Source organism: Paroedura picta, chromosome 12, assembly GCF_049243985.1.
Source record: "Paroedura picta isolate Pp20150507F chromosome 12, Ppicta_v3.0, whole genome shotgun sequence".
NCBI lineage: Eukaryota > Metazoa > Chordata > Lepidosauria > Squamata > Gekkonidae > Paroedura > Paroedura picta.
In genome coordinates this window covers 23923263-23950994 of record NC_135380.1, presented here as the reverse complement: position 1 = coordinate 23950994, position 27732 = coordinate 23923263, and the positions used below count along the sequence as shown (strand labels likewise).

Genomic DNA, 27732 nt, shown 5'->3' with positions numbered 1-27732 from the left:
GTTGTGTTCTCCAGGAAGGCCTTTGTTCTTTGGAGGGATTCTCTGCTCAGCTTGAACCAGCAGAGATTAGGGGCCTCTACAGCCCCTCTGTGGCTCCCATCCATGGTTGGGGGAAGATATGGGCAGGAGAACAACTGAATCCTGGACAGGGTCCAAGCCTAAAGGAATAGGTGAGTATATGATTTCACTCATGATATCTATCGAGATGTGATTTCTGCTCAACATGAAACCATCGAAAACCAACATGAAACCATTGGTGTCCTTTCCAGAGTCAACGTCTGGACAGCCCCCGCCTTCTGTTTTGCGGGTTACCAAAGCAACCCCCGAGGGACGGATTCTCCGCCAGAAGAAAACTCCAGAACCCATTGTGATGCTGTTTCAGAACCGGGCTTTTCCGTTGGCAGCCCAGGGCCAAGCTGTCAATTGATGCCAGAAATTTCTAAAGAGAGGATCTTCTTATCTAATCTTGCATCAGAGTTATAAAATGGAGGAAGAATGGGTAAGAAGGACCTCAATTTTCTTTTTAACATTGAGAAGACAGGGGAGGGGGTGGGAGGATAAGAGCCATGGTCCCCCCAAAAGGGGAATGTCAGCAATAGGGAGAGCCCTGCTGGACCAGGCCACCCCTGTGTCTCTTACAGTGGCCTATCCCCAGCAGTGGCTATCCAGCCCAGCTGCTTCTGGGAAGCCCCCAGAGTGGTGTCTGAGGCCATAGTCCTCCTTTTCACTTATCCCCAGCAATCTTGAATACAAGACCTGGTATTTATTCAGCCTTTCCAAAACTACATGAGAGGGACCCTACTAGATTAGAACCAGAAGGCCCATCTAGCTCAGCAACCTATTTTGAAAAGAGACCAGTAAGGTGCCAGGAAGGGGCTGGGCAGGCAGGGAAGCGAAGCCCCTCCTCCGTAGCATCTTGCCCTAAGGCTGGCCTCCCGGGGAAGGAAGGGCAGGCAGCACAATCGATCCAAAGCCAAGGTGCTCAACTGCTGGGCTGGGAAGGATTCAAAGAGTTGGGGAGTAGAGACCATGGGGGAGGGGTTTCAAAAGGATGGGACCTCCAGATTCCACCTTACTCTACAGCTGTTTTCTCCAGGGGAACTGTCCTCTGCCTTCTAGGGCCCAGCTGTCCTTCCTGGAGATCTCCCAAGGTATCCCTTTCCTGGATTAGGTCCCCCAGCTCCTCCCAGTACTTCCAGGCAGACTGCTTCTGAACATGGAAGTGCCATTCCTTTCATGATGTATGGCCTTTGTTTGAATGGCTCGCATCCCAGAGATGACCTCTAGGTTAACCAATTAACCAACCCTCTTTTCCCCCTGCAGGTCTTAGAAGACTTAGAAGATTTTGATATTGACAGCTGGAGCATGGTAAGATTTCCTTGGGTTGTATTTTGGGCAGATCCCCAGAGGCCCAGTTAGGTTAATGGGGGAGAGGGATGGATAGAAGAATCCAAGGAACATGTGGGCAGCCAGAACTTGCTGGTTTCCAGAAGGGTTTGCTGAGAAACAAGACAAAACAGAAGTGGTCTAGGACAATGTGGAAGAACACCCAGGAACATGCCAAAAAGGTGCCTTTGGGGGCCTTTCTTCTCCAAGGAAGTGGAGGTCCACAGAACAAATGTCACAGAGAATCCTTGCAGAAGCGCAGGATGACCAGAAGGACACACTGGCTGCCAGGAGGAGACCCCATAGACTGTTCTGCGCCCCCAAACATCATTAGCTCCCTTAAAGTCTGACACTTTTCTCTGTTTTCTTCTTTCCCACAGAAATGCATATCACAGGATCGCCTGTCTATTGCCAGTGGATTCATCGCAAGCTTCGGCTCAACCTCAGACGGATCCACTGGCTCATCCAGTATTACTTCAGTTCAGGTATGCCCAGCCCAGCCCTCAGACACCCTCCTGTCAGTGGTGGCAAGGAGGCCACAAGGCTCAGGAATCTGCCCTCCTAGGCAGTTTGCCGCCAGCTTCTTTTCTTCCCTTTAGTCCTCCAGAGAGCTTGGCCTTCCACCAACTCCTTGAATCCCTAGGCCACTTGATGGCTAAGGGAGGCAGACCCACATTACCCAGTCCCAGATGGGTGACCAGTTTGCTGGCTGTGCAAATGCTGGTTGGCTGGCCTGAGGAAACCTCGTCAGGCAACGCCCCCTCAGTTCTCCAGTGTGTTGATTGGCTGGCCCTGACAGTGAACTCCTAACCCCCTCCCACCAATGGAGAGGCCTGGCTGGAGCCCAAAAGATGCCACCTTTTCTACATAGAAGTCCCCTTCCCAGATTGCCTTGCTCCAAAGCCATAATACTTAGCACAGGCTGATTTGTGTGCCTCTCTTTTGCCCTCAGGTGCAGCCCCCCAGGAATGACAACGCTGGAAAAGAAATGGAGCCCCCTGCAGCCAGCCCTCCCCCAGCACGCCCTCGGCTTGCCTGGGCTGCACCTCCAGTGGCCCAAGGGTGCTGGGGGATGCTGAGGGCTAGGCTGCAGCGGGGCCTCCAAGGATTTCGGCGATTAATTACACGGAGAACTGCACCCTCCAACTGCTTTGTACAAAGGATGTAAATAAATGTAAATAAATCTGTTTTTTTGGTTATAAAATTGCTTTGTAATTATTTCGCTTTTTTTGTCTCAATTGGTGCTGGGAAGAGGCTGGGTAACCTGCCCTGGCCAAAGCACCTGGCAGCAGCTTGGTGCAGTGCCGCCAATGTGGAGTGGGTCTCAAAGAGCAGTTCTATCAGAGTCCTCTCAGTCCCACCTACCCAGGGTGGGTTTGTTGTGGGGACAGGAGCGGAGGGCAATTTTAAGCCACTTTGAGTGAAATACCCAGAACTTCTTAATTCTTGGGAAAGAAGAACAGTGGGTTTGGCAGCTATCAAGGACTAGTTGCATAGTCCAAAAAGAACAGTGGGTTGATAATGTCTTCTGCAAGGATTCACAAGCCTCACATCCTGACCAAAAGTTCCAGGGGGTCCTTTCAGGTCTTGAGAATCCAGGATGCAAAGGGGAAACCCATTGTCCTCAATTTCCCCTCTGTCCAGACCATATAACCCCAATTCCCCAGCAAGTCTTTCCACCCTCCTCTTCCTTCCAGTGAAGGATGGGGCCGAGTGGCCACTACTCCAAATGAGCCAGCCAGCCAGTATACCCTGCCTTAGATAATGAACCTCAGTGGAACATTTCATCTCCTTCCTCTCCTAGTAGTCTCCACCCCACTATGAAGTGTACTAGCCTGCTTCCTCTGTCTTACTTTCACTCTCTGCCCCTCCTCATTTCACCTCCCCACCAGAGCTCAGCCCCCCTTCCCTTGCAAGCCCTAACTCACTGCCTTCTAAGGCAGGAATTGGACTGTGCTCCAAGGAGCATGAGCCAGGGACCGGGGGTGGGGGGGTGGTGAGCGTGCAGGCTCTGTCCCCTCCCAGGCCACTGAGGAAGACCCAGTAGGATCGAAACGCATTTGGTCTTATGTGCTGTTAGTTCTGTATAGTTTTTATGAAGTTTTTATTCTGTTTTTAATTGTGCACTATAATAAATAATCAACAAGTTTTACATTATTTTATTGTACAGCTCAACTTCTGAGTTCCTACTTGTTAAGGTTGGGTTGTGTTCCTTTTTTGGTTTTGGTTTTGCCTTGGACTGTATAACAAATGGCTGGACTTGACTAGAACTTTCCAAGTATTATTCACTACAATTAGTTCTGCAGGGAGGGAAGGTGGAAGGGTATACCCTGATCTCATCAGATCTCAGAAGCTAAACAGGGTTGGTACTTGGAAGGAAGTCTGCCAAAGAAGACTCTGCAGAAGGCAGTGGCAAACTGCCCCTGCTTCTCACTGCCTTGAAAGCCCCCTGCTTGGGGTTGCTGTGGGCCAGCTGCAACTTGATGGCACTTAAACACCTTGTTTGGGGAATTTTTCATTGATTCAAACACTTTTCCATGGATTTTAACGGAACTTTTGATGGATTCAAATGGATTCCCAGCAGTTCTGACTGTTTTGGAATGGATTGATGCTGCTCTCTGAGATCTTTCCCCTCTGTGACACATCTGATAGATCAGGCTGGCAGGGGCTCATGGGAATTGTAGTCCATGGACATCTGGAGGGCCACAGTTGGCCTACCCCTGCAATAGATGTTCCACGTCCAAAAACCAGGAACTGTCGCCTTGATCTCATTAGTCTCTCTTCTTCTCCAGTGAGCACTTGAGCAGTTCATGCTTGATTTAAAAAAATGAACATTGGGGTTCTTCTGAAACAAGCAGAAGAGAAGTTGGGTCTGGGTCCTCTCCCTTTAAGGACAGCTATGACTTCGGGACAGATGTGACTTCATAGACGGCCGAGTAATAATGGGAGATGCTGATGTTGCCATCAGTGGCAGCCAGCAAGGCTGAAAGAAGGCAGGACAGCTCGTGAAGGCTCAGATGCTTAACAAGTAAGAGTTACTTAGGATGTTGTGCAAGGGCCATCAGGAGGTGATGCATAGACACCCCTGGTGTCGGATGTCCTGCCCTAGAGTGCCTCCGTGGATGGGTATGGAAGCGGTGAGGAAATTAAGCCTATGAAGCTTTCCTGTCACAGGTATAAAATGAAAGGGGAAAATATCTTCACCTGTATTCCGTGACAGGTAAAGGCACATGAGCAGAGCCGGAAACAGTGAGAGCCTTCCGGATTAGAGCCACCATATTTAGCGTGGTGGCCCAGGTTCAAGTCTCTGCACATCTACAAAGCTTCTTGAGTTTGACAGCCTAACTTATAGTACAGGGTTGTTGTGAGGATAAAACTGAGGAGCCAAGTATTGTATATGCTGTCCCAAGGTCTTTGGAGACGTTTTGGGATAAATCGTAGTGGCCTGGCTTTCATTTCAATGGGTGGATTGAAAAGGAGGCTTTTTACCCTGCTGTCTTTATTCTTCGTTTTGTTTCTCCCTGCTGGGTTTGCTGCTTTTTACAGGTGATTTTTGTTTTTATCCCCTCCCCCCCAAAAACAGTATATTACTTTATGTTTCTATGGTTTTCTAAGCTACCTGTAATAGTGGCAATCCTGCCAGAAACATATTTTAAATGAACACTGCTTTCATACTCCACGGTGTGTTGCACCACTGTTGCGTCCTTTGATTTTTTGTTTGTTTAAGGCAGGGGTAGTCAAACTGCGGCCCTCCAGATGTCCATGGACTACAATTCCCATGAGCCCCTGCCAGCATTTGCTGGCAGGGGTTCATGGGAATTGTAGTCCATGGACATCTGGAGGGCTGCAGTTCGACTACCCCTGGTTTAAGGAAAAGGGACAGAGGGAGGCAAGTAAAGGCTGACACATGCAAAGGAAGACTTGCATTTACTGAAGGTATAAGAGGGCATTTGGCTGAGCATATAAGCGTTGGAGGACATTAAACACAGTCCTCTTTCACACCTTGTATGTATAGATACCTATGCTGTTTGAATTGTTTTGTAGAAGAGAGAACATCAGCCGCAGCTTTACTCAGTCCTTTGTGACCAAGCTGCTGAAGTCCCAGCTTCTGAGCAAGGGAGAGCCAGTGGGTCAATTTAGGCAATTGTTAAATTGTTTTTATTGCCATTTTAATCCACCTTGCTTGGAGAAAGGTGTATGAAAAATAATAACTGCTTTCAAACAGGTTGTATGTGGTATGAATTGCACCTTAGCCTGCACTGAGCACAAAATAAACTAGGTTCACCTTTGAGATTCACCCTACAAACCGTCAGATTATAAAGACCCTCTGAATGCCAGACACCACCCCCAATCGCCATTTTTAGTAATGCTATGGGATCTCTTAAATTTGACATCATTAAGGGTCTTATCATGTCTTAATCTGACCTCACAATTAACCCAGTATATATAAATTAAAACATTTGCATCTGAGCTGGAATTTGTGGGTCTGCCATGGCAAGTCTAGTAGCAGAATGCATTAAGTCCACCTGCCCCGCATAGTCCTGTTTCCAGAATGATGTGGAAGTGCAGAAAAGTCACAGGATGCAATCCTGATATTTCAACTTCTTTTGCAAACAGCAAGTTTCAAGCCTCTAAAGCTGCAAAGTTATTTACAGTGCAAGACTACTACTACATCCTACTAAAACCCATGCCTTCATGAGCCAGTTTGGTGTAGTGGTTAGAAGTGTAGGCTTCAATTCTGTACACCCCCACATGCAGCCAGCTGGGTGACCTTGGGCTCGCCACAGCACTGATAAAGCTGTTCTGACCGAGCAGTGATATCAGGGCTTTCTCAGCCTCACCCACCTCACAGGGTGTCTGTTGTGGGGAGAGGAAAGGGAAGGGGATTGTAAATGCTTTGAGACTCCTTTGGGTAGAGAAAAGCGGCATATAAGAACCAACTCTTCTTCAATGCTCCTAGAATGGCTTAGCTCTGTTTAGGATTGCGCTATCCTTTATTAACCCAATTGCTTTGCACGCCAACTTTCTTCTGTGTAAGATTAGATTAGAAATATGTGTTGATGCCTGTCCAACAGCACAAAACGTCAGAGGGGTAGCTGAAGATTGTCAGAAGTTGGGAGTGGGCTTTCAGTTCCCTGTGGAGTTCCTTCCTACGACTACCAAACTTAGACCAAAATTACATTACAAGGCTCTATATAATTCATGTTCCTGGGTAAAGAATTTTAACTTCTTTCAGCACAGAAGCCTATTGGGCTTCAGCTTGAATAGTTTCCTTTCATGTCTCTCTCTAGAAATACGTGCAAGTCAGGATGTTTTTGGGTCCTCTCATCTTCCTGGCTGCGCTAGCTCTGGTCCACCACCCTCTGATGGTCAGTGACCATACAGACATGGCCACGCTGAACCGACTCCAGAACCACGAGAAGCGGATGAAACAGGAAATGGAGCTCCTGCAGACAGAGTTTGACCAGAAAGGCTGGATCTTGGAGCCACTGCGGACACCAAGGGACTGGGTTACAACTGATCAGCCTATGGATGATGAAACCTGGGATGTGTGGCACTATATCATCATTCTGTTCTTCTTAGCGTGCTACATCTACTCCTCAGAAAAGGAACCCAGTGATGATTCTAACACTGAGACCTCCAGTAGTACCAGTGGTGATGATGATGATAGTGACATGGAAACCGAAACGTACGACAACCGGCAAAAAGTGCTAGAGGCTTTCTATGACTACCACACAGACGTGGACACCAGTGACCTAACCCATATGTGTGATTTTGTCGAGACCTTTGTGAATGACTTGCTGGAGGACTTCCGTAATAACCTTCCCTATCAGAACACCCTTCCTCTGTTGGAGAACTGTATTGGGGTGGGCAGTGCCTTTGAGGGATGGCACACCCAACAGTCCAAGGCATTCAGTGTACTGGTGCCCGTAGTGCCGCCCAAGGGACACTCTTTCCATCTGGAAATCAGTGATTCTGAGGGCACCTCCAGCAAACATGGGCATGTCTTGGTGGAGATGGAGTGTATGTGCAAGAGAGAAAGGCTGCTAGGGGACGTGGTCTGCTTCCTTCATCATCCTGACGAAAAGCTGAGTGAAGACCAGCAAGCTGTCTTCCTCATGCACGTTTTGTGTACCAGCTCCCACTTAGATGTGGACAAAGCCATCCACTGGTTGCAGAGTCTGGTGAAGAAGGCCTGGAAAAATATACGTTACAAGTACAACCTTGATCTCCTGCCTAAGCCTTCCAACACATCATGCAAGCTGAAACTGGCATTTAAGTCTGGGAGGACAATCTATGTTGACATCATACTTGGAGTCCAGCAAGGAGACAGTTTAGTTTTCCTGGCCACCCAGGGTGCTGAGATGGACCGTTCTGCTGGTACAGTTTGGCAGAGGACCTTTGCAATCCAGGAGCTGCTCTTTTTCAAATGGGCAACCCAGCGAGCCCCAGAGGAGAGCTGCCATTTGAAATGCCTACAGATCATCATCTACCTCAAAGAGTCGAGCTCATCCGATGGGAAGAACCCTGTACTCACTGACTACCATTACAAGACTAGTCTGATGCATCTCCTGCTCTTTCGGCCACTGTCAGACTGGGCTCCTGAAGATATTGCACAAAGGCTGCATGACATCCTCTTATTCATGCATACTGCCCTGCAGGAGAAATGTCTTAACCACTTCCTGATTGGAAACCTCTCCCTGCCCATCCAGATACCTATGCCCAAGGCCCTTCGCACTGCTGCACCTGTCAATCTTTTTAAGCACTTGGCACAAGATCCCAACCTTCATGCTGAGGCAATGAGGGAGTTTGTGGAGGTAGTAGAACAAGTGAGGGCTCTCGTGGCAGAATGTGAAGAGTAGGAAAGGACACCTACATGAGAAACACTAGTCTTCTTTGGCTTGCTCTAAAAGGACTGCTAAGGAAAGCAAACAAGATAGGAAGCAACGGCATCACTTATCTCAGAATGGTGTCATTTGGGTATCTTCACAAGTTTCCTGCGCTTCAGCTTGATTTGGGGGAAACACACGTGGCAGGGCAAAGGGCCTTTAAAACCAAGTCAGCTTACATTCCTATTTTTATATAGTCAGGGAATTTGCTCTCTTAGACTCGAAATAAAAGTTCCAGCAAGAAATGTTCTGCCTAGCATTCAGTGAAATCAGTCTCATACTTTTTTCCTAGATCTAGCTGAAAGATGCCCCTTCATCTAATCCTGGCAGACATTTTATAGCTATCACTGTTTTTGAAACTTCCCAGTGCTGTCATTTCAATGAACTAGTAAGTAAGGAGGGCACTAAGCATCTCTAAAAGCATTATTTGATTTATATACTGCTTTTCCGACAAAGCCAGCTCAGAAAGCAGAGCCAGGAGTAAGAACCTGGAGCAGCATTAATGCGTCTGGGGATGACTGGGAAAATCTGGAAAATTAGGGGCAGAATTTTCCACATGACTGGAGAAGACTGACAGAATTTAGTGGTTTCTGGTCAGACTGCACCAGAGTCTGGGTTTTGAAGCAACATTTGACCATGTAAGAAATGGGATGGCTAGTAGTCCTACTGCAGGATCTTTGGAAGGAGGTTAGTATAAAAATGTATGAAATTATTTCAAACATCACCTGTGATGAGACTGTTAGGTCTAAAATCTTTGTGCGAATGTACAAAAGCCAAAATAACAAAAGTTCCAATAATCCAAAATAAGTCAGGCAAGAAAACTTCTGGATGAAGCAAAGAGAAAAGTTTATTTTTGCACAAAATCAGAACAGCACAGCAAAGATGGCCGAAACGGTGAACTCTGACCATCCAGGGCTGGAGAAAAAGGTTATAATACTTCACATTCCCATGCTTCTACAGTATTCATCATTGATTGGTACACACACAGGTGCTAAAAAATTTAGGGTGGAATTGGGTTGGTCAGATACCAGATTCATTGGTTGGATTCTGCTTTGATAGGTCAATATAACTCACTCTGGTGTTAGAGGTGGGCATCATAACATCATTTCCAAAATCATTTGCTTGGGAATTGCCCTTGGATGGGCACATCTTTTACTTTCAGTTTGCAACAATCACAATATGAACGAACAGTGATTACCTGCCCTGGAACCTAATTGCCTTCTTTGTATTGGTGCTATGCGATTCCATGAGGCACACAATGGCACCTCCTGAGCTTCTGGGTGAACTTTGCTAACTTTGGTCAGCCTGGGCCAGAATACGATAGCTATGATTCAGCTTAAGAACTATTCAAAACAATGACAATTCGTATTCTTACAAACTATGGCTCTAATAGGAAACAATCTCCAAATTTCTACAAGGCTAGCTTTTCTGAAGCATCTTCTCTCCGGCCTATCAAGATGAAATTTGGATTGCCAGTTCTCTCTGAATCCTAGTCACTAGCAGGAAGAGGGGGGGGCAAGGATGCCAGGTTCAGGCTGGGAAGCTCCTGGAGGTTTAGGGATAGAGCATGGGGAGGGCAGGAACCTCAGTGGGGTATAGTGCCATAGAATTTGCCCTCTAAACTAGCGGTTCTCAACCTGGGGGTCGGGACCCCTTTGGGGGTCGAATGACCCTTTCACAGGTCGTGGCAGGGCGAGCAATGGGCTGGGGGGGGCTGCTGCCACTGTTGTCACTCCTCCTGAAGGCACCTGCCAATTTATATACAATATATAACCAATTTATATACAACTAGTAATCAAGCCCGCTGCAGGGGAATGCAGCGGGCGCTAGGTCCTGACCTTAGTCGTCTGCGGCGGCGGGCTGGTCGGCGGCGGGCTGGTCGGCAGCGGCGAGCTTGTTTCGTTGGCGGCGGGCTGACGCAGCGAGAGTGCCACGGGCGGTTTAAAGATTATGAACAATGGATCTTCATGTCATTGGTCAGTTTCAGTTTAAGTGAAAGAACACTTGCATAATTCTATGGTTGGCGGTCACCACAACATTAGGAACTGTATTAAAGGGTCGTGGCATTAGGAAGGTTGAGGACCACTGCTCTAAACCATTTTCTGCAGGGAAACTGTCCTCCAAGTCTCACCAGGAGGCTGGCTTCACTAACTGGAATCTCTTCTTAGCAGAGACTCTTGAGCAGAAATTGTTTCCCCCACTCAAGTAATTCAAGAGTTGCCTATCTGAAACGTTCTTAGCCAACCAAAAGAGCAAGAGTTAGTGTGCAAAAGTCAAAACATTCTATTAAAAATTAAAGTGCTACCCAAACCAAAATCATGGTTTCCGCTAGTAAAAATAACTCAGCTTTGCAACAGTGACTTTACGCTATTAGTTTGTAAACTATCTCTGTACTGTTCACCTGATTAAAAAGGATTTCACACACATTGGATAATGTAGTTTCAATGTGCTTTTGTAGCAAGATTTTCCAGTATGGACCAAAACAGTTCTGCAGGGCCTGCAAAAGGGAGCTCCTCCACCAGGCATTTGGTTGAGGTTGACAACAACACCCACTAGGCCCCTGAATCTCCCTCCCAGGAATCCATGGACCTGAACTGAACCACCATGGACCTGTTACATTCTTATTCTCTGTAATTATTATTATCATTACCATTTCTATATTTCCATTTGATACAAAAAAAACCTCTGTATTGTTCAATGTATCATTCCTTTATGTTCCATTTGAACTGCCCTTAGCCTCAGGGGAGCGCGGTTTACAAATATAATAATAAATAAAATCTACTTCTAAAGTGCACTGAAAGTGCATTATCCAACATGTTCAGAATCTGGACACCGAAGATGCACTCCCTAGAGCAGGGGTAGTCAAACTGCGGCCCTCCAGATGTCCATGGACTACAATTCCCAGGAGCCCCTGCCTGGCAGGGGCTCCTGGGAATTGTAGTCCATGGACATCTGGAGGGCCGCAGTTTGACTACCCCTGCCCTAGAGCTTGTTACCATTGGCTTTTCCAAGCTGAAATAACTGGGGAAATAACTTCAGGAGGCACATGGTTTCTCGGCGGCCAGTTCCCTCTTTTCCCACACCTTTCACGCATAACTGCCTTTCGTTAGGATCACTTTCACTGTGGTTTGGGCTTAAAAAGTGGTTCCAAGAGTGAGCCCTTGTGAATCTCTGCTCCGATGCAGTTTGTATAGTAATTAAGACCCGACGGGTCGGTCTATTTGCTAAAAGGAGAAAAGACACGAGGCGGCACAACGTAACCCAATCGAGGAGCCTGGAGACTGCAGGGAGAAAAACGCGTCTCAACCAACTGCGCATGCGTTAACCCTATTTGCATCTTCCCGGCCTCTGTCTCAAGCAAGATGCTCCTCCCCGTGACGTCCGGGCGACACCTCTTCTCGCGCCTGCGCAATGCGTTGGCGCGGTCGATTCAAATGTGAAGGACGTCAACGAAAGGCGGCCATGGTTATTGTCAGAGCTGTGTTTGTTGCTGGTCTCTGAGGGGCGAGTAGTCGGGAGGAGGCCACAGATCCGCACCGTGTGGAGGTAGGCAAGCTAGAACTGAGAACTAGAGAGAACGCGCTGCTGTGGACTTCTCCTAAGGTGCGGGGCGGAGGGGGGGGGGAGGTTGTACAGGAAGCTGATCGCTGATTGGCCAAGAGCGTCAGGATCCAGCCAATAAAGGAGGCCAATCTAAAACCTGGCTCATAATTACAGCAGACTGTTGGTAGTTAAAGCCCCCCCTCTCAATTTTGTGGCCACGTAAAAGTTTGTTATGGTTCCTGCTTTTTTGAAGGGGAGCTTGTTTTGTCAGATATATTAGGTGTGTTTTTGTTTTTCTGTTGAATGATATATCCACAGAATACGTGAGATCTCCCCATTTAATAGGAATCTACAATAGCTAGTGTGTATGCACATGTGTGCATGGGGGTGTTTGGGAATGTGTGTAGTGTTATGCTCAGTTGGCAGAGGCCAATGGATGGTTAGATCCAAGATTTTAAAATTACTTGTTGGGTGTGATATTGGCCTGAATATCCTTGGTCCTCGTTTGAGACTAACTGCTGAAGCAAGCTGGCTCTGTGGTCGTGACATAGACGTGAAGAGAGAGAAATCTAAACTGGGGCTAAAAGGTTATGGAGCAGAAGCAGTACAGCCTATGACATTTGCATGTGATTTGCAGATGTATGTAGTGTCAAGAAACTGACCTGTTGAAAACAAGAGTACTAGTGAATGTTGATGTTCTTGTGTTCATGCTCTGTGCGAAAGTATTTTAGGTGGGACTAGTTGCACGTAAAGATGTTTTGACCTTGTTGTTTACAATTTTACCCTCCTATATACTTGCTAGCTGAGGATAAGGACATAAAAAGAGTTCTGATGAAACAGATAAATAGCCCATCCAGTCCAGCATTCCACGGTGCCCAACCAGATAGTCTGGAAGGCTCGCAGCATGAGCATAGAGGCTAAACCTTCCATCCACTGCCTCTGAGTATGGGTTACCTTTAAAATAAGGTGAACAGATCTTAACATTGGTAAAGCGGGACACCATTGACCCGGGGGGGGGGGGGGTTCTTGATTAAAAATGTGGTCTATATGGAGCAACAAAAAGTTTCATAGAACGCATAAAATGGAAAAATAGTACCGTAATATATATATTTTAATTTCAACATAAGTACAATTTGTCAGGTGCCCCCAGATGTCCCTCCAAAAGTGGGACAATCTGGTCACCTTACTTTACAATGGCTTATATTTATTAATGAACCAATCCTTGCTGTACTTGGTCAGTCCAAGCTAGTGGTCATCACCATAACGTATAGCAGCATGTTTTTGAAAGTTTATTGTATACATTGTATTGTATAAAGTAAGTTTTTGTCTGTTTTGATAGATGTTGCATATCTGATGTGGAAGGCTATAGTCCATTGAAGGTTTTGTTACAATTTAGCACACCTTTAATGGACCCCCATAGTTTCTTTGTGGTTAAAATCTTTGACAGGAGGGGTGATGAGAATACAGTGGAAAAAACCGGCTAAGAGTGGGGGTTAGTTGAAATAAATAATTTGTACATTTAGTCTAAATTTTCTACAGGCTTGGAATCACCTGCAGACAAGCAAGCTGAAACTGTGTAATTTTAATCTGATGGAACATGTTTCTGGATCATTCACTCACTCCTGCTGTAGATAGGCCACAGAACTGCTATCAGTCCAAATTCTACCCACTCCTGTTTTTATGCTCCTCTTCTATTTCTCCCTTCTGCTTTGGTATGCTTGAGAGGATGATAAAGTGATTAATAGACAGGAAGTAATGGGAGAGATTTCTGGGTGCTGTTGTAGAAGAGGGACTTCTTGCCTAGTGTCTGGACCATAGGTCTCATTAGCTGTTGTCTTGTCTTTCCTTTATAGCAACAATGAGTTCCTCAAATCCACAGTCTGCTGGTTGTGAAAGAAGCTCCTCTACTGACAACGTATTTGTGTCCCCTGGTACCAGGAGGCAACCACTTAGCTCCTCTGGCACTCCTGTTCTGGAGAATTGTCCTGGGAATGATGATGAGAGGGAGAGGAAGCAGCGGCGGCGCTCCAGGGTTGTCGACCTGCAATTTAGCACTGATTCACCTTTGTCTGTACACTCTCCCTTCAACAAGTAAGAAGGCTTGACCACCAGTTGATTGTGTGCAGCTTTGTGTAATAGACAAACATACTTGGATATGCTTTAAGACTTATAAGGGCTTTATACAGAGTCAGTTTCATATACTTTCTCCTGTATTTTAAGACAAACTCATCAAATATAGATTTCTAAACCTTTTTTTTCCTTTAAGGCAAGCAGAAACATCATTGGCAGCAATTCCCCAACTGACAAATACCCAGATAGCTGATCATTATTCAACATGTATCAAACTTTCAACAGAAAACGTAAGAAACTTTTGAGTTTAAAAAAAATCAGCTTCAGTGAATCTCTGTCTACTCAAGGCCATAGAATTTGGCTTTCTTGGCACAGAATTTAATGTGCCTTTTTCAAAGTGTGAAACAACTTTCTCTTTACCGTACAATTTTATGTGTAAGTATAAAATGTAAATTTGTTGTGTTCTGTTCCAGAAAATCACCACCAAAAATGCATTTGGCTTGCACCTGATTGATTATATGACAGAAATACTCAAACAGAAGGACTCTGAACTCACCAACTTTAAGGTTAGAGTCTTCTACTGTCTTCTATGAATTAAAAACACTGAGTAACCAATAGCAAGTCTTATCTTACCTTCTGGTAGCTGGAGGGGGGAATCTGGTATTTCTTTACATTCCTCTTACAAAAGCTTACATATGTATATAGGGAATAATTATATAATGATGTATTTATTTATTTATTATCTGGTATTGGATCAGCTTCAAATCTAATTAAGTTCTCTTTTCAGTATTCTCTCCAGTCTCTTCTAGGAAATTAAACTCTGCCAACTTGCAGTGCAGTTGTCCTTGCTGCAGAGGGTTTTGTTAGTCTGGCTCTGCCAGATTTTCAGACTGCTGTCTGTACACAAGAAGCTATTGTAAGGGAAAATTGTGTAACCTGTTGGGCATCAGATTGGGAAGATACCATTGTGGAAACAGGAGTTGATATTCTAAATAATAATTCCAATAAAAGTGTATATTTGCCTACTTCTGGACCCTTTTCACATTATTTAGCCTTCAATATCAGTGTGAGAGAACTAATAGAGAGGGGATGGCAAAGAAAAGAAACAGATTCCCCCCTCATTCCCTTGCAGATCAGTACTTATAGTGATGAGAGAATGTGTGGATCCAAGACAAGAGCAGTGAAGCATCGTGTATTAGTTTAGTGCAGTCCAAACCAATAGCCTCTTGTCTTGTTCCAGGTGTCTTGGTGTCTCTGTCCTGGAATTTCTTGAGTATTCTAAAGAGCAGAAAGGCAGGATGCAAATCATCTAATTGCAATGTATAGGTCTATCTGTGTTCCTGTTTGCTGACAGCATGCTGTTACAATGGGCCTCCCTGGGTGTCTTGATTCACTGTTAATTGCCAGTTCAGTGTGTAGCTTGTTTTGAGTGCCCTTTGTAGTCTCTGCTTTCTTTAAACTGGAGAAGCTCCAATCCAATCCTATTAACTTTACTCTTACAGATAGCAGCTGGTACCTTGGACGCCAGCACAAAGATCTATGCCGTGAGAGTTGATGCTGTCCATGCAGATGTCTACAGGGTCCTTGGAGGGCTAGGCAAAGACTCTGGTCCAGCAGAACCTGTGGATGGCCAGGATACAAGTAAGTGTCTTTATGTAATCAGTTGAGCATATTGATTAGCAATGATCAGTGACATCAGACAGACTTTTGGTCACAAGGCTAGAGCTTCAGTTTGTCACACACCTTTTAAAAAATCTGATAGTTGAGTAGAAGAAGACCTTTACCTGATGAAAACTGCTGCTAGTTAAAATAGATAATACTGAACTAGATTGGACTAGTACTCAGGTTAGTGATGAAACTTTCTTGTATGTTATAAATCACCCTTTGTATGTCCATCTCAACATAAAAGTGCAGGAGCAGAGGTGGATAGTCTTGCCATTGATAGATCCTTGTCTGCAAGAGAGGCACATGTGCACTAAGAATCCAGGAGAAATTCAGTGCATCAGTACTTTCATATGTTGCAGTTGTTTATGTAATTGGCAAAACATAATGGGGGGGGGAGGATCCTTTTGCCTTAAAGATGAAAGATCTCACTAGTGACTTGAGCAAAATACTTGGATTTAGTCTTGTTCTGAGACAGATGTGGAGATAATTTGTGCCAGATTTCATTTTAAGGCTTGCTTGAATGTTCAGTATGCCCATTCTTATAGGAGGAGATGTGGATTCTGCAAGTGGAAAGAAGCCGCCCAGCAAGAGGAAGCACCTATACAAAACAATAGAGCAGAATTTAAATAACATTAATGTCTCTGACACAGATCGTAGATGTGAGGTAAATTATCTCTTTTGAAGATTTCTTTCTATACTCTGTGAAGCACTTGTTCACTTATAGCAAAGTCTGAAGATTGATTAAAGACATTGAGGATGAAATTTGGTGAAAGGGAGATCTCCTGGCAAGGACCAAACATGTCCATCTAGTGAAAGTAATATTGCTTCACTGTCAGCCTTGTGGTCAGTACTTGAGTTGGGGATCAAATGGCATGCTTCTGACCATGTTCAGAGCAAGACTTCTGGCCTAGGTTTCTATGTATTGAGATACTTCTGCCTTGCTTTTTCCTAGCATTCCAAGCATTGTTGAGCTGCGACACCAAAAAATTGTGTTTTTTTTAATTGGTTATTTTTGCTTTGCATTTTCCTACAAATATATGGCTGCATGCTTCAATCAGCTTAATTTGTAGTTGAGCTGGTTGTTGGTCAAATTATAATTGGCCTAGGCTGGAGTAAAGGACATATTGGTTTTATTTTTCTGAGAGACTTGTATTTTAGGGCCTCAAACACTTGCAGATTCGTATCTTTGGTAGCCTTAATGTTTTTGTAAATTTCACCTATTATCTCCCTTTTTACTGATTACATAATTTAATAGCCTGACAGCGATAATGATATACATTTCAGATTGAGCAAAATATTGGCAGCAGCAGATGTTTTTTCACCACCAATGGTGGCTGTAAATGGGCATATTTATTTGCTTGCCATGGAATTTGCTTTCACTGTCCTTGCATGTAGGCTTCTCCTGGGGGGGGGGGGGGAGTATCAGAATTTATAGCACAGTATTTCTACACTCAATAATGATTATTAAACAGTGATTCTGGAATTTTATTTTGATCTGATGATGACGATATTAAACCTGGGAAATGCTTGGTTTTATGCACAGGTTGATCCGATGTTCCAGAAGACCGCAACGTCCTTCGATGAGTGCAGCACAGCTGGCGTCTTCCTTACCACCCTTCACACACACAGCTATCTCAGTGAAATCATGTTTGATTCAATGGTCACACCTTTGCCTTCTTCTGAAACTTCTGAGTTACCAAGTTCTTCTCATGTGAAAATGGCAGACTTGAAAGGTAGGTGACGGGGAGGGATTAAGCCACCCTCAGGTCTATCTCAGTTGACAGCATTTCTTTTGAAGAGCATAGTAATATGGGAGTTCTGAATGGCTACTAACTTCAAACTTCTTGGTGATCGTTTTGTAGCAATCCTCCTGCAGTGTGTTGAAAAGCGCACCATTTGCCCTTCTCTGGCTGGCTTCCTATTCTCTGAGTGGGACAGTGAGACCCATAATGAGGTATGGCAAAACTGGCAGTTGCTCTGCACTGAATTAGAGAAGTGAATGCACCCCCTGAGGTTTGACCTCAGAACTCCTTTGTTCATATCATGGTGTACTTTCCTTCGTTTCCAATTTCTTACCGTAACTCTTTTTGCTAAACACGAAGCACGGGATGGAAGCAGTTTCACATAGGTGTGTGCCCAAACATGTGCAGTCAGAGCACTGATTCTCCAGCCTCTCCCCCCCTTTACTCCATTGCCTACAGCCACTTACAACACCTGTAAAAGTCACAGGATCTATGGAAAGCAATAGCTGTGTGAGTTGGAATGCTGTAAGGATGAGGGGGGAGGGGGGTAAAACGTCTTTAATAAACACAGTTTTGCAGACTTACAGGAGAGGAGTGGGCCATTTCACCCTCTCTTCTTTATAGCAGCACATGACTCTGCACAATTATCCCTCTGTGTGATTCCCTTAACTCCTTTTGTGTTTTGGGAAGGGCTGCTGGAACAGGAAGGAATGTATGAAAAGTTCATGCAATTTATGTGCATGTTTGGTCTGATAACCACCATCATTCTTAAATATGTGTAGCACAATCCAAATATCTTTATTCCCAGTTTCACAGCTCTACAGTCAAATTTTATGTCTATCTTATTATTGTTACTATACATGGATGACTACATACGTTTTACAAAATTTTTTTCCTTTTGACTCTTCTACCTGTTTCCTCTTCAGTCAGTTTCAGCCCTGCTGGAGAAATTTAAGAAGAGTGACCAGGTGTTTGATATCAATGCAGAGGTTGATAGTGACACTGTGGACAATGCTGAGGGCCCAGCAGATGATGACTTCGATGCAGACCTACTAGACAGGACAGTTGCAAAGGATCTGGGGGAGTTCTCTGAAAAGTTGGAAGCATGTAGGGTAACGCCAGGATCCTCGAGGTACATTCAGGGCTGAACTGTTGTGTGCATTGATCTCATAGGAAAAGTATAGAGTTGTTCATTGAGGAATAAAATGGTGGGTGAACCACATGTGCCACTGCCTTAAAGAATGCATGGGATGCCATTAGATGAGATGCTATTGAAACTTTATCTCTGCTGTTGTTTATAAGTGTGACCATGTGCTTTTTCCAGAAGAGATGTGGTTTCCCTGGGGGAAGGAGACATTGGGTCCATGTGCCTCCACTTGTCCATGAATCCCAGCGAGTACTCTTATTTCAGCCCCCGAACAATGTTCATGTGGGCAGGCCCAGAACACTGGCGTTTCAAGCCTCGCCATAAAGGTATGGAAAGATCATGGGCTCAAATATCTGCTTGTAAAAAAATAGGCAGCTGTATGACAGAGTTTCTGGTTTTCACCCCAAGTCTTCATGGGCCAGGAAAGAAATTATTTAGGTTTCTCTAAATGGAAACTGAACACTTTAAAGAATTAGTTGTTGGAGATCGTCTTGACTTCATATAGAAGCTTGGTAGATCAGAAACAGGGGCCATTTCCCTGCTGGTTATTTGTCCTGGGTTCAGTGGGCTCTCTACTCCCCACCCACCTTGCTGCTTCCCACCAGCCTCATGGTATATTTGTCCACTTCTCAGAATTTTCTTAGCTTTTGTGTGATCAGTCCCAAATCTACTTTGCTAAGAAGTTTTGGGAAACATGACAGCAAAGTGAGCTACTGCTTGGATAGGAATGCTTGGATTTTTCCAGTCTTGTGTACATGGCAGTCATTTCTGCTGTCTACAGCGGCCATTTCCTCTCCCTGCTACCCTGGGGGCTTTCTCGGTTTTTAAATTGGCAATTAAATAGTATTATAATGTTATAACAATATGCATAACAAACGTTCTGAATTCCCAGATTTCTTTGGTTCTTTTCTTTAAAAAAGAAGTCTCTAGCCCGTTTTGTGGCAGAGAGATAAGGGGGGTGGGTGGAAGGATATCCACATTAAAGGGCTACCTAGAGACTTAAAAAAAAGATGGGACCTAATACACAGATTGTTATATCACTGTAATAATATTTAACTGCTACATTAAACAAATGCTGAATAGGTTCTGCTGGCCCAGTGGATGGGGAATAGTTGCTACAAGACTGGAGCAGGGAACCTCTGAGAACCTCTGCCATACAGAAGCCTTATTGTCACTGTACTGTCTCAGTGGCAGCAGCAGGGTGTCTTTATAAATTTGTGCCTGACGAAACTTAAACAACTGTACTAAGTTGCATTTTTAAACTACGCATATTATAAAACAGTAATAATAAAATCCCATGAGTCAAAAGCAGCATAACTTAATACAACAAGGGCGCAGTACGTAGCAGGTGCAGGCCAATCTTCTCTCAGACTCTCTGCATTGTACCTTCCTTCTCATCCTTCGTAGGTGATGCTGGCTCTGAGAAGGTAAACAAAAGGAAGACTGCAAAGAAAGTCTTAGAAATCAGTTTTGATGAGGAGATTGAGTTTGCGATTCATTTCCGTGAGACAAGGGTAGGTGTCCAGAGCTCTCTATGGCCTACTCTCCTGCCATGGCTCTCCATTCCTGCCTTGGCCCTCCAGTCCAACCACCTGCTGCCTTCAGAAGATTTTTCACCTTTGTGAAGGACTGCATGCTTTCCCCCTTCCTCACCCTCTGGCAGAACAGGTTCCCAGATTACTTGTCTGATGATAACCTCTTCTGTTGGCTCCAATGCAGAATTTTTTAAAGTGTGGTACAAAGATGGAAGAGCTTGATTTCCTCTGTTGCTATTTGATATTCTCGAGCAGGCAGCTACGACTCTGGCCCCAGCAACGCTTGAAAGTCAGAACAAGAAATGCAACACCCTCCCCAAAGACTTCCGTTATGATCCGGACAATCTTACCTGCCTCTTCCTCAAACCAGCCGCTAGGGTAAGCTTTGCCTACTGGAGTGGATTCCCACCCTGGTTTGGTGTCTTTCTGTTTTTTAGCTTGATTTGGCCAACATGAGCCTACGCTTATCAGGAGAATTGCTGAGAGACTATTGTGAACTGACACATCGGAGTCTACATTACTTTGATGATTATTCTGCCATGTCCTAATGACTCTTTATTTTGCTTTGTTTGGCAGCTTTGGAAAATGCCACTAAAGGCCAACTCACCAAGTCATGACGATGAGATTGGAGAGTATGATTACAACAATCCCAACGATATTTCCAATTTCTGTCCTGCATTGCAGGTGAAGTGGCAAAAACAGGAAGTGTTCTCTACTGTGGAATTTCTTCTCCCATTGTACTAATCTTAGTAAGACTTGGGCAGCCTTCATACTGGGTAATCTCTATAATCTCTGTAGTAGCTTGCTGTATTCCTCTAACTGGATACTGGATTCTTTTAAGTATTTATGGATCTGTTTTTGGATGGCATTTGCGTGCGTCTGCAAGGATGCTAAAAAAAAATCCCTTCCACAGATGTAAACATGTCCAAACGAATAAAGGCAGAGGCATATACCAGAGGCATCTCCATTTTAACTTTAATAGGTTTGACCTGGTCTCTAAGCTCCTTTCATGCTCCAGTCCAGTGCCTGTTTCTGTATGCAAGAATCTCTGCCTGATTACTCCCTAAAAAGATGCTTAGTGTAGAATAGGGATTTCTTGAGGATACAGTTATGTTGCTTTTTCCAGGTGATCTCTCAAAATGAGAGGTCAAAATGAGCTGGATTATGACAAAAGCTAGCCATTTAATGGGGGCACGCGAGACTAAATTTGCTCAATGAAAAATCAAGCTGTAAATACATGAATTGTTCTTCTCTCTGTGGAAGGCCCTGTTCTTCAGTGCTCTAAGATGAATTCAGCCTTACAGTTTGCAACCTCTGTTCTTTCTGTTCAGGATGCTGACAGTGATGATGACGATGATTATCCCAATGAGTTTGTGGGCCAAGGTGGGACGTTTGAACTGACTGCTCATCTTGCAGGAGGAGGTGACCAGGATGTAGAGCTCAATGGCGGGCTCGGCATCACCACCTACGGTGAATCAAACCTTGTGGCTGAGCCACAGAAGGCAAGTACTGATGTGGGAGGGGTACACGCCAAGCAACTCCCCTCTTGTTTACAGTCTACACCATAAGTTGGTGCTGAGTATAAGACTTTGCACCATGAACATTCTGGTTGGCACTAGAGCCGGAGTTTAACAAAACTGAAGTGTAAAAGTGTAGACAGTTTGAAACAACTCCCAGTTTTAATCCCATCCTTTGCTATGGTTACTCTGAGGAAGCCCTACCAAGCAGACAAAATGACTGCATAGTTGACTGAATCTAATTTCAGGTCCCTGTTCTCTCCCCCTCCCCCCTTTCTTAGAGTCCATGGTGGTTGTCTTTCAGGAGCTCCAGTTTCCTCTATAGTGGCTAAGCTAACAGGCATTTGTATTCAGGTGCTGAAGAATCCTTAAATCAAAAGGAGGGCTTGGTTTGGGAAGCAAATCCAAAACCCAAGTGTTGATTTTTGATGGTATACTTGGATTCTTCTTTTCTTAAACAAAAGATCTCATGCTTTGAAGGAGCTGTGGCAGACAGACTTGTGAAGGAAGAGGCATGTGGCTGGATATCATGAAGAACATCTTTGAATATTTGTCTTTATTTTTGTGTTTGAGAGTCTCTGATTGGAGAGTCTGTACTATTCCTGTAATGCTATTGCTTCATGCCTCCATTTTTTTCAGGTCAACAAGATTGCTATCCAATATGCAAAGACCGCCAAAAAGATGGACATGAAGAGGTTAAAACGGGCCATGTGGTGCCTTCTAACTGGTTCCGAGAAGAATCAAACTAAGGAAGAGGTATGAGCCAAGGAAGCTCAGAAAGATACCCAAAATATTCCCTTATCTTCACCTTACGCGATTCCAGTACTTTCCTTGGCTTCAGTTGGCTTCATGGGTTGCTAGCTGTCATCTGCAGCCTTCCAGTTTTTTCCTTGGTTTCTGTTTATTTCACTAAAACATTAACATACCACCTCAAGGAAGTCAACGGTGTGGTGATTCAGTGGTGTTAGAAAGGTGCTGTTCAGAGCTACTGTGTTCCGTCTGGGCTGTGTGTTTTTATTAAGTGCCAAATTTCTTTACCAAGAAAAAGGAAACTGTTTTGCATAGTTTATTATCTTAGTCCTGAGGAGGGAGCAATAAAGGTATACATAGGAATTTTATTAATCATTCCTCACCTGGCTCCAAAGATACCTTGAGGCAGTAGTGACACGCTCTCAAGCTTCTCTTGGCAACTTACTTCAAAAAAAGCAAGCCAACTGAGGTTCTCCCTTGAAATCTGTGCCCACAGAAATGCTGCCTTTTAACAGTAGTGTTTGCTGCATAATGGGATGCAGTGAGGTATAATGATCTCTTACACTAGCGGTCCCCAACCTTTCTCAGGTCAGGGACCGCCTCCGGAGTGAGGGAAGAGCCGACGGCCCGGGTGCTGCAAAAACGCGCACGCACAATTGCCGCGCACGCGTGTTTTCGCCACCAGGTGGTGCTAACGCACATGTGCGGCAACTGCGTGTGCGCGTTTGCGTCACCGCCATGCCGGCGGCTGCGCCTGCCTCTTCCCTTCCTTGCTGCCGGCGGGGGAAGGCAGGCATGGCTGGCGGCGGCCCGGTACCGTGGCCTTTGTGGCCCACCACCGGGCCGCGGACTGGGGGTTGATGACCCCTGTCTTACACTATGTGTGCCACCCCAAAACATGCCTATGTTGTAGTGGACACTGGTCAGCCTTAAGAACTAGCAAGAGATCCTTCATCAGATGCTGCATGGCTTTTTTTCTGGGTTGAGCTGACCCTAAACATTCAAGCCAAAAGAGTATTCAGGTCACTGGCCTCCACAGCAGACAAGGAATCTGATCTTCAGCCGTTCCAAATTAGAAGACTTGAAATTACATGTCTTAAGTTTACAACACTCATGTTGAAGACAAAATGTGGCATAGGTCTGGAAGAAATCCTGTGTCCATCACAGACCATCCTAGAATTTAAAAGGCATTAATTCATCTTAAAACAAAAGCAGTGGCACCTTAAAGGTTAAATGATTGGAGACCAGATCAGATTCAAGGTTTTGGTGCTGACCTTTAAACCCCTAAACGGTTTGGGACTCTTGTATCTTCGGAACTTCCGCTTTCTTTACACTCCTAAAAGACTGCTACGATCTAGTGACTGGAATTTGTTCAGGGTCCCCAGCCCCAAAGTCTTGAAATGAGCCAGGGCCTTCTTGACCCTAGCCTGGTGCAACGTTCTGCCTGATGACATTAATCAGATCTGCAGAGCCTGTAGGACAGAGATGCTGTTCCGCCAGGCCTACAGTAGAGGCTAGAAATAACAAGAAGATGCTGACCTCCCTGTTCTAAAGTCCTCCTACAGGCACTACTCCAAACACACCTTATGGCCCCAGTCAATAGTCCACGTTAATTGCTTATGCAAAAAGAGGCCATTGATTTTTTAAAAAAATAATTAAAATAGTTTTTAAAAACAATATTACTACTTCAGACCAACACAACTGCTCTTTTGAATATTACACTTTATTACTGTAGTTTTAATCTTATAAGCTACCTTGAGCCTGCTGGGGAATGGTGGGGGGAAAAAATCTAAAAATAAATAAAACATTTATTTCAGCACAAGCTTTTGTGACATTATCTGAGGACTGTGGCTCAGAATGGCTCATATTGAAATAAGTGTTAGTCTTTAAGGTGCCACTGGACTTTAGTTTTATTTTACTAGGACCTTACCTTGCTACCCTTTTGTATTCATTTATCGCAGCCTGGTAAACATTTGATTCACACTCAGTTGTCCAAAAGCATCAACTGTTGCACAGATACCAATTTATTGCTTTTGCATCTTAGGAGGCACACACCCAGGCCTTAGGCGAACTGAATCTGTGTTATTTGTTACTAGTTGACTTAATTTGACTTTTGCTTGAGCAGCACGTTGCCTTGGAAGAAGGCTCTGGTTTGTCTGTGGTGATGGGTCAGAAGGTCTTCAGCAGCATTACCAAGGATCTGCTTCACAGGTATTTATGGCATTGCTAGTTGCAAATTTGGTGTTCTGGAGTTGGGGGGGTGGGCAGACTAGTTCCTGGCCTGAGCAACAGTCTTCCATAGTGCACAAATGCTGGCCATATGAAGCTGGCTGCTGCAGGGATCTATTTCAGTTTTCTCTGGTTGCTGGCTGTTCCCTCAGTCTCAGATTGGAGGATGCATCCCTCCTCCCAATTATCAACTCTCTTTGCTAAAACTGTTGCCACAGCCACTCAGTGGAGTCTTTCTTTCAACGGAGGCTACTGAAAGACCTCAACTGGGTCCCTGAAGGTGGCGGGCTGGCTGTAGAACTTAAAATCTCAATCCCCAACCATACCTTTTTAATGCAGAAGGAGGATGAACTCAAGCATGGTGGCCTGGGCTTTGGCAGTTATTATCATTCTAGCCCAAATAGCCACTTGCAGAGGACTCATTGGTGGCTGAAGCAAGGTACCGTAGTCCATCATTGCTCTGATTTGGCTTCATGCTCAAGTGCCAGTAAAATAACCTCGGAATGAACAATAAAGACACCTTAAAAAGGAAAAAGTGATTTGAGAGATGGCTGCTTTGTATGGGGTGCATGTATTTATTTACAGATTTCTGTAAATAAATAATTTCTGCCTTTCTGCCCTTACAACAATTAAATACATGATAAAGCCAGTAAAATAAAACCCAAATGCACCTCTTTTAACAGAGTTAAAAAGCAGAGCTCAAAAACATTTAAAACAGTTAAAACTGCATACAAAACATTGGTTAGAAAGATCATTGAGGGAATGCCAAAAAGCAAAAAAGTCTCACCCGCTGGGACAAGATGGCGATAGAAAGGGACCGATGACTGTCACTAGAGAGAGTTCCAGAGTTCTGGTGCCATGACCGAGAAAGCCTGCTCCTGAGTTGCCTCTTGCCTCCTCTCACAAGGTGCAGCAGGGCCTCCAAAGGATGACCGTAACAATTGTTCAGGTTCATAAAGAATATCTGGGATCAGGTTCACTGATATCTGGGATCAAACATGTTTTTGAACAATATATCGGTTTACAAGAGCCAAGGCTAGAAGAATGAGCAAATATGAACATGAACTACTTCAGCTCTGAAAAAGCTACTAATCCTGCTCTGTTGTTTGTTTGTTTTTTGTGTTGTCTTTCAGGGTACCTTCTGTTATGGCAAAAAACCTTTCCATACCATTGGCATTTGCTTGCCTCTTGCACTTGGCCAACGAAAAGGTATGTGTGAATATTACGCCTCAAAACAGGAGATCCCCAGTTGCTCCAGCAGGGGTCGTCCTTGGCCATTCCACTTTAAGCTTCCATTATATTTATACAAGTATTGGTTTTATTATTCAAACCACCTCCTACCATTCCCCATTATAGCCTATAGGGAGAATTGACTGTAATAGTCTGCATAGGCTATAATGGAGCTGAAAGCATTTAAAAGTGTTGCGGTTCCTTTAAATGAATTTGTAAAGCTGCAACTTCACCTGGAATGGAGTCTAAACAGAGTGTACTCTCTTTAAATACTGTTTAACTGCAGCTATCCTGCATTCCCAGCTAATCCTGGATTTTTTTGGGGGGTGGGGGAGGTTATCTGATAGCCAAAATATATCCACCTCTGTATCCAGCTGAAAGAATAGCTGATAAATACTAATAAGGTATTTTTAGGGGGGGTTGTTTCCTTTGTAGAAGTTATTATGATCTGGTAGAATGTCAAAAGATTAATTTTTAAAAAAATGTTTTACGTGGAGTAATAGCAAAATTATCAGGAATATAGCTTAGATACCATTGTAAGAAATCTGTAAGTTACCAGCTTAACTACTTGTAATACTGAATATAAAACTGTACATGAACAGATGGCTTTAAAGTGCTATATGTATTCTTATTTCTTGTCTCCAGAACCTAAAACTGGAAGGGGTGGAGGATTTGTCTGAAGTCCTTGTGGGCCAAGGAGACTAACTGTTGCAACATTGGAAGAGTAAGATTTTCTAAGAGGGTTTGTCTGCCAGCAAAAGCTGTATGGCTTGAATGATCCACAGCTGCTTTTCTGCCTCCTGGAAATGCTAATGAGAACATCAGTCCATTTTTGGCAGCTTTGGAAGGTGTGTGAATACACACATACACCCCCCTCCATGGGGCTAGTGAGTTGTTCTGTGCTGTGGCCCCTCACACACAGACAGTCATGAGAATTGCAAATGACTTTGGGGTTATTTAGTGTGCTTTTTAACATATGCATCCAGTTCCTGTCCACAGAAAGGTAACCTGTATCCTTTTTATATTCCTTTTATCTTTTATTGTAATTGATTTTATATATTTATACAGATGCCTTTTAAAACATCAATAAACTACTCTGTGTGTAGTTTTTGTAAACCCCTGATGGAAATGTTTATGGCTTATATGAAGTAGGTTTTTTAACTGCTTTACATTGGGGATTTTGAGTTAGGTGAGGCATTTCATGAACGGGATGGGACTGCAAAACTGACCTGAGTTGCAGCTTACTTGTATTACCTAGTGAGTTACATGGGTGGCTTATAATGTACAGTATTTCTTGTGTAACACCTGACTGAACTATGCTTTCACTTGGCTCTTCATTTCTACTTGATTTTAAGTTTAGTTCTGATTTATCTAAATATTAGCTTCCTTTTCTGCTGTTGAACTACGACGATCAAATCCTGCTTTACTGTCCTTTTCCCCACATTTTTCTACTGACAAGGGGAAAATACCTTTATCTAATTGACACTAGTTCATTCAAATTGGTATTTCCTGTTTTAAATCTTGAAATGGTCTAGGCAAAGAGCCCTCTGTGGATAGAACAAAAGATTGTGAATGCTCATGAACAAGTCTGTAGAGTAACTGTATGAGCAAGAACATTCCTTTTACCCAGGCATTAGTGAATCTTTTCTTCTCTAATCTACACAGCCTTGATATACATGGGGGGAAATGGGTCTTAGGAGGAATGCCCCTCTTTTGCTACTTTTTTGCTGCATTGTAATGCAGTAGACAGAATACAATGTAAACATAAGAGTTCATGTGATCATCATTGTCTCAGAGTAAATTTCCACATGCCTTTATGATCTCATTTCTGTGGTTTGTCAAAAGTGCTTTGTGTTCAACTTGGCAGTGTACAATCTCTTCATCTTGTGAAATCTTGTGTGACTCATCTTGTTAGTTCTGCTTAAAGCTAAAGACACACTCATCACTAGAGACTACTTTCTAGTTTGTGCTAAGTTAGAGAACTTCATCAAGTGGTCATGCAAGCTATTCTTTCTACTTATATTTTTA

General features: G+C 44.2%; 2 protein-coding genes across 6 annotated transcripts; both read left to right on the top strand.

The window, feature by feature from the left end:
- Positions 1-4350: 4350 nt before the first annotated feature.
- On the top strand, positions 4351-8535 carry ITPRIPL1 (ITPRIP like 1). 4 transcript variants are annotated; one of them, XM_077305554.1, is made up of 2 exons: positions 4351-4414; positions 6678-8535. In XM_077305554.1, exon 2 carries the CDS (start codon positions 6696-6698, stop codon positions 8247-8249), a length of 1554 nt encoding a protein of 517 aa, XP_077161669.1. In that variant the 5' UTR covers positions 4351-4414; positions 6678-6695; the 3' UTR covers positions 8250-8535. The 4 variants fall into 4 exon arrangements, with proteins under 4 accessions (XP_077161669.1, XP_077161668.1, XP_077161670.1 ...); XM_077305553.1 differs by lacking the exon at positions 4351-4414 and adding an exon at positions 4421-4523; XM_077305555.1 differs by lacking the exon at positions 4351-4414 and adding an exon at positions 4421-4560.
- Positions 8536-11669: 3134 nt separating this feature from the next.
- On the top strand, positions 11670-26827 carry NCAPH (non-SMC condensin I complex subunit H). 2 transcript variants are annotated; one of them, XM_077305564.1, is made up of 18 exons: positions 11670-11822; positions 13673-13910; positions 14086-14179; positions 14363-14455; positions 15392-15530; positions 16100-16218; positions 17098-17287; positions 17417-17508; positions 18223-18428; positions 18624-18769; positions 19851-19957; positions 20234-20356; positions 20555-20662; positions 21310-21480; positions 22135-22251; positions 24371-24456; positions 25608-25683; positions 26350-26827. In XM_077305564.1, exons 2-18 carry the CDS (start codon positions 13678-13680, stop codon positions 26407-26409), a joined length of 2160 nt encoding a protein of 719 aa, XP_077161679.1. In that variant the 5' UTR covers positions 11670-11822; positions 13673-13677; the 3' UTR covers positions 26410-26827. The 2 variants fall into 2 exon arrangements, with proteins under 2 accessions (XP_077161679.1, XP_077161678.1); XM_077305563.1 differs by having other exon boundaries at positions 18621-18769.
- The last annotated feature ends 905 nt before the right edge of the window (positions 26828-27732 follow it).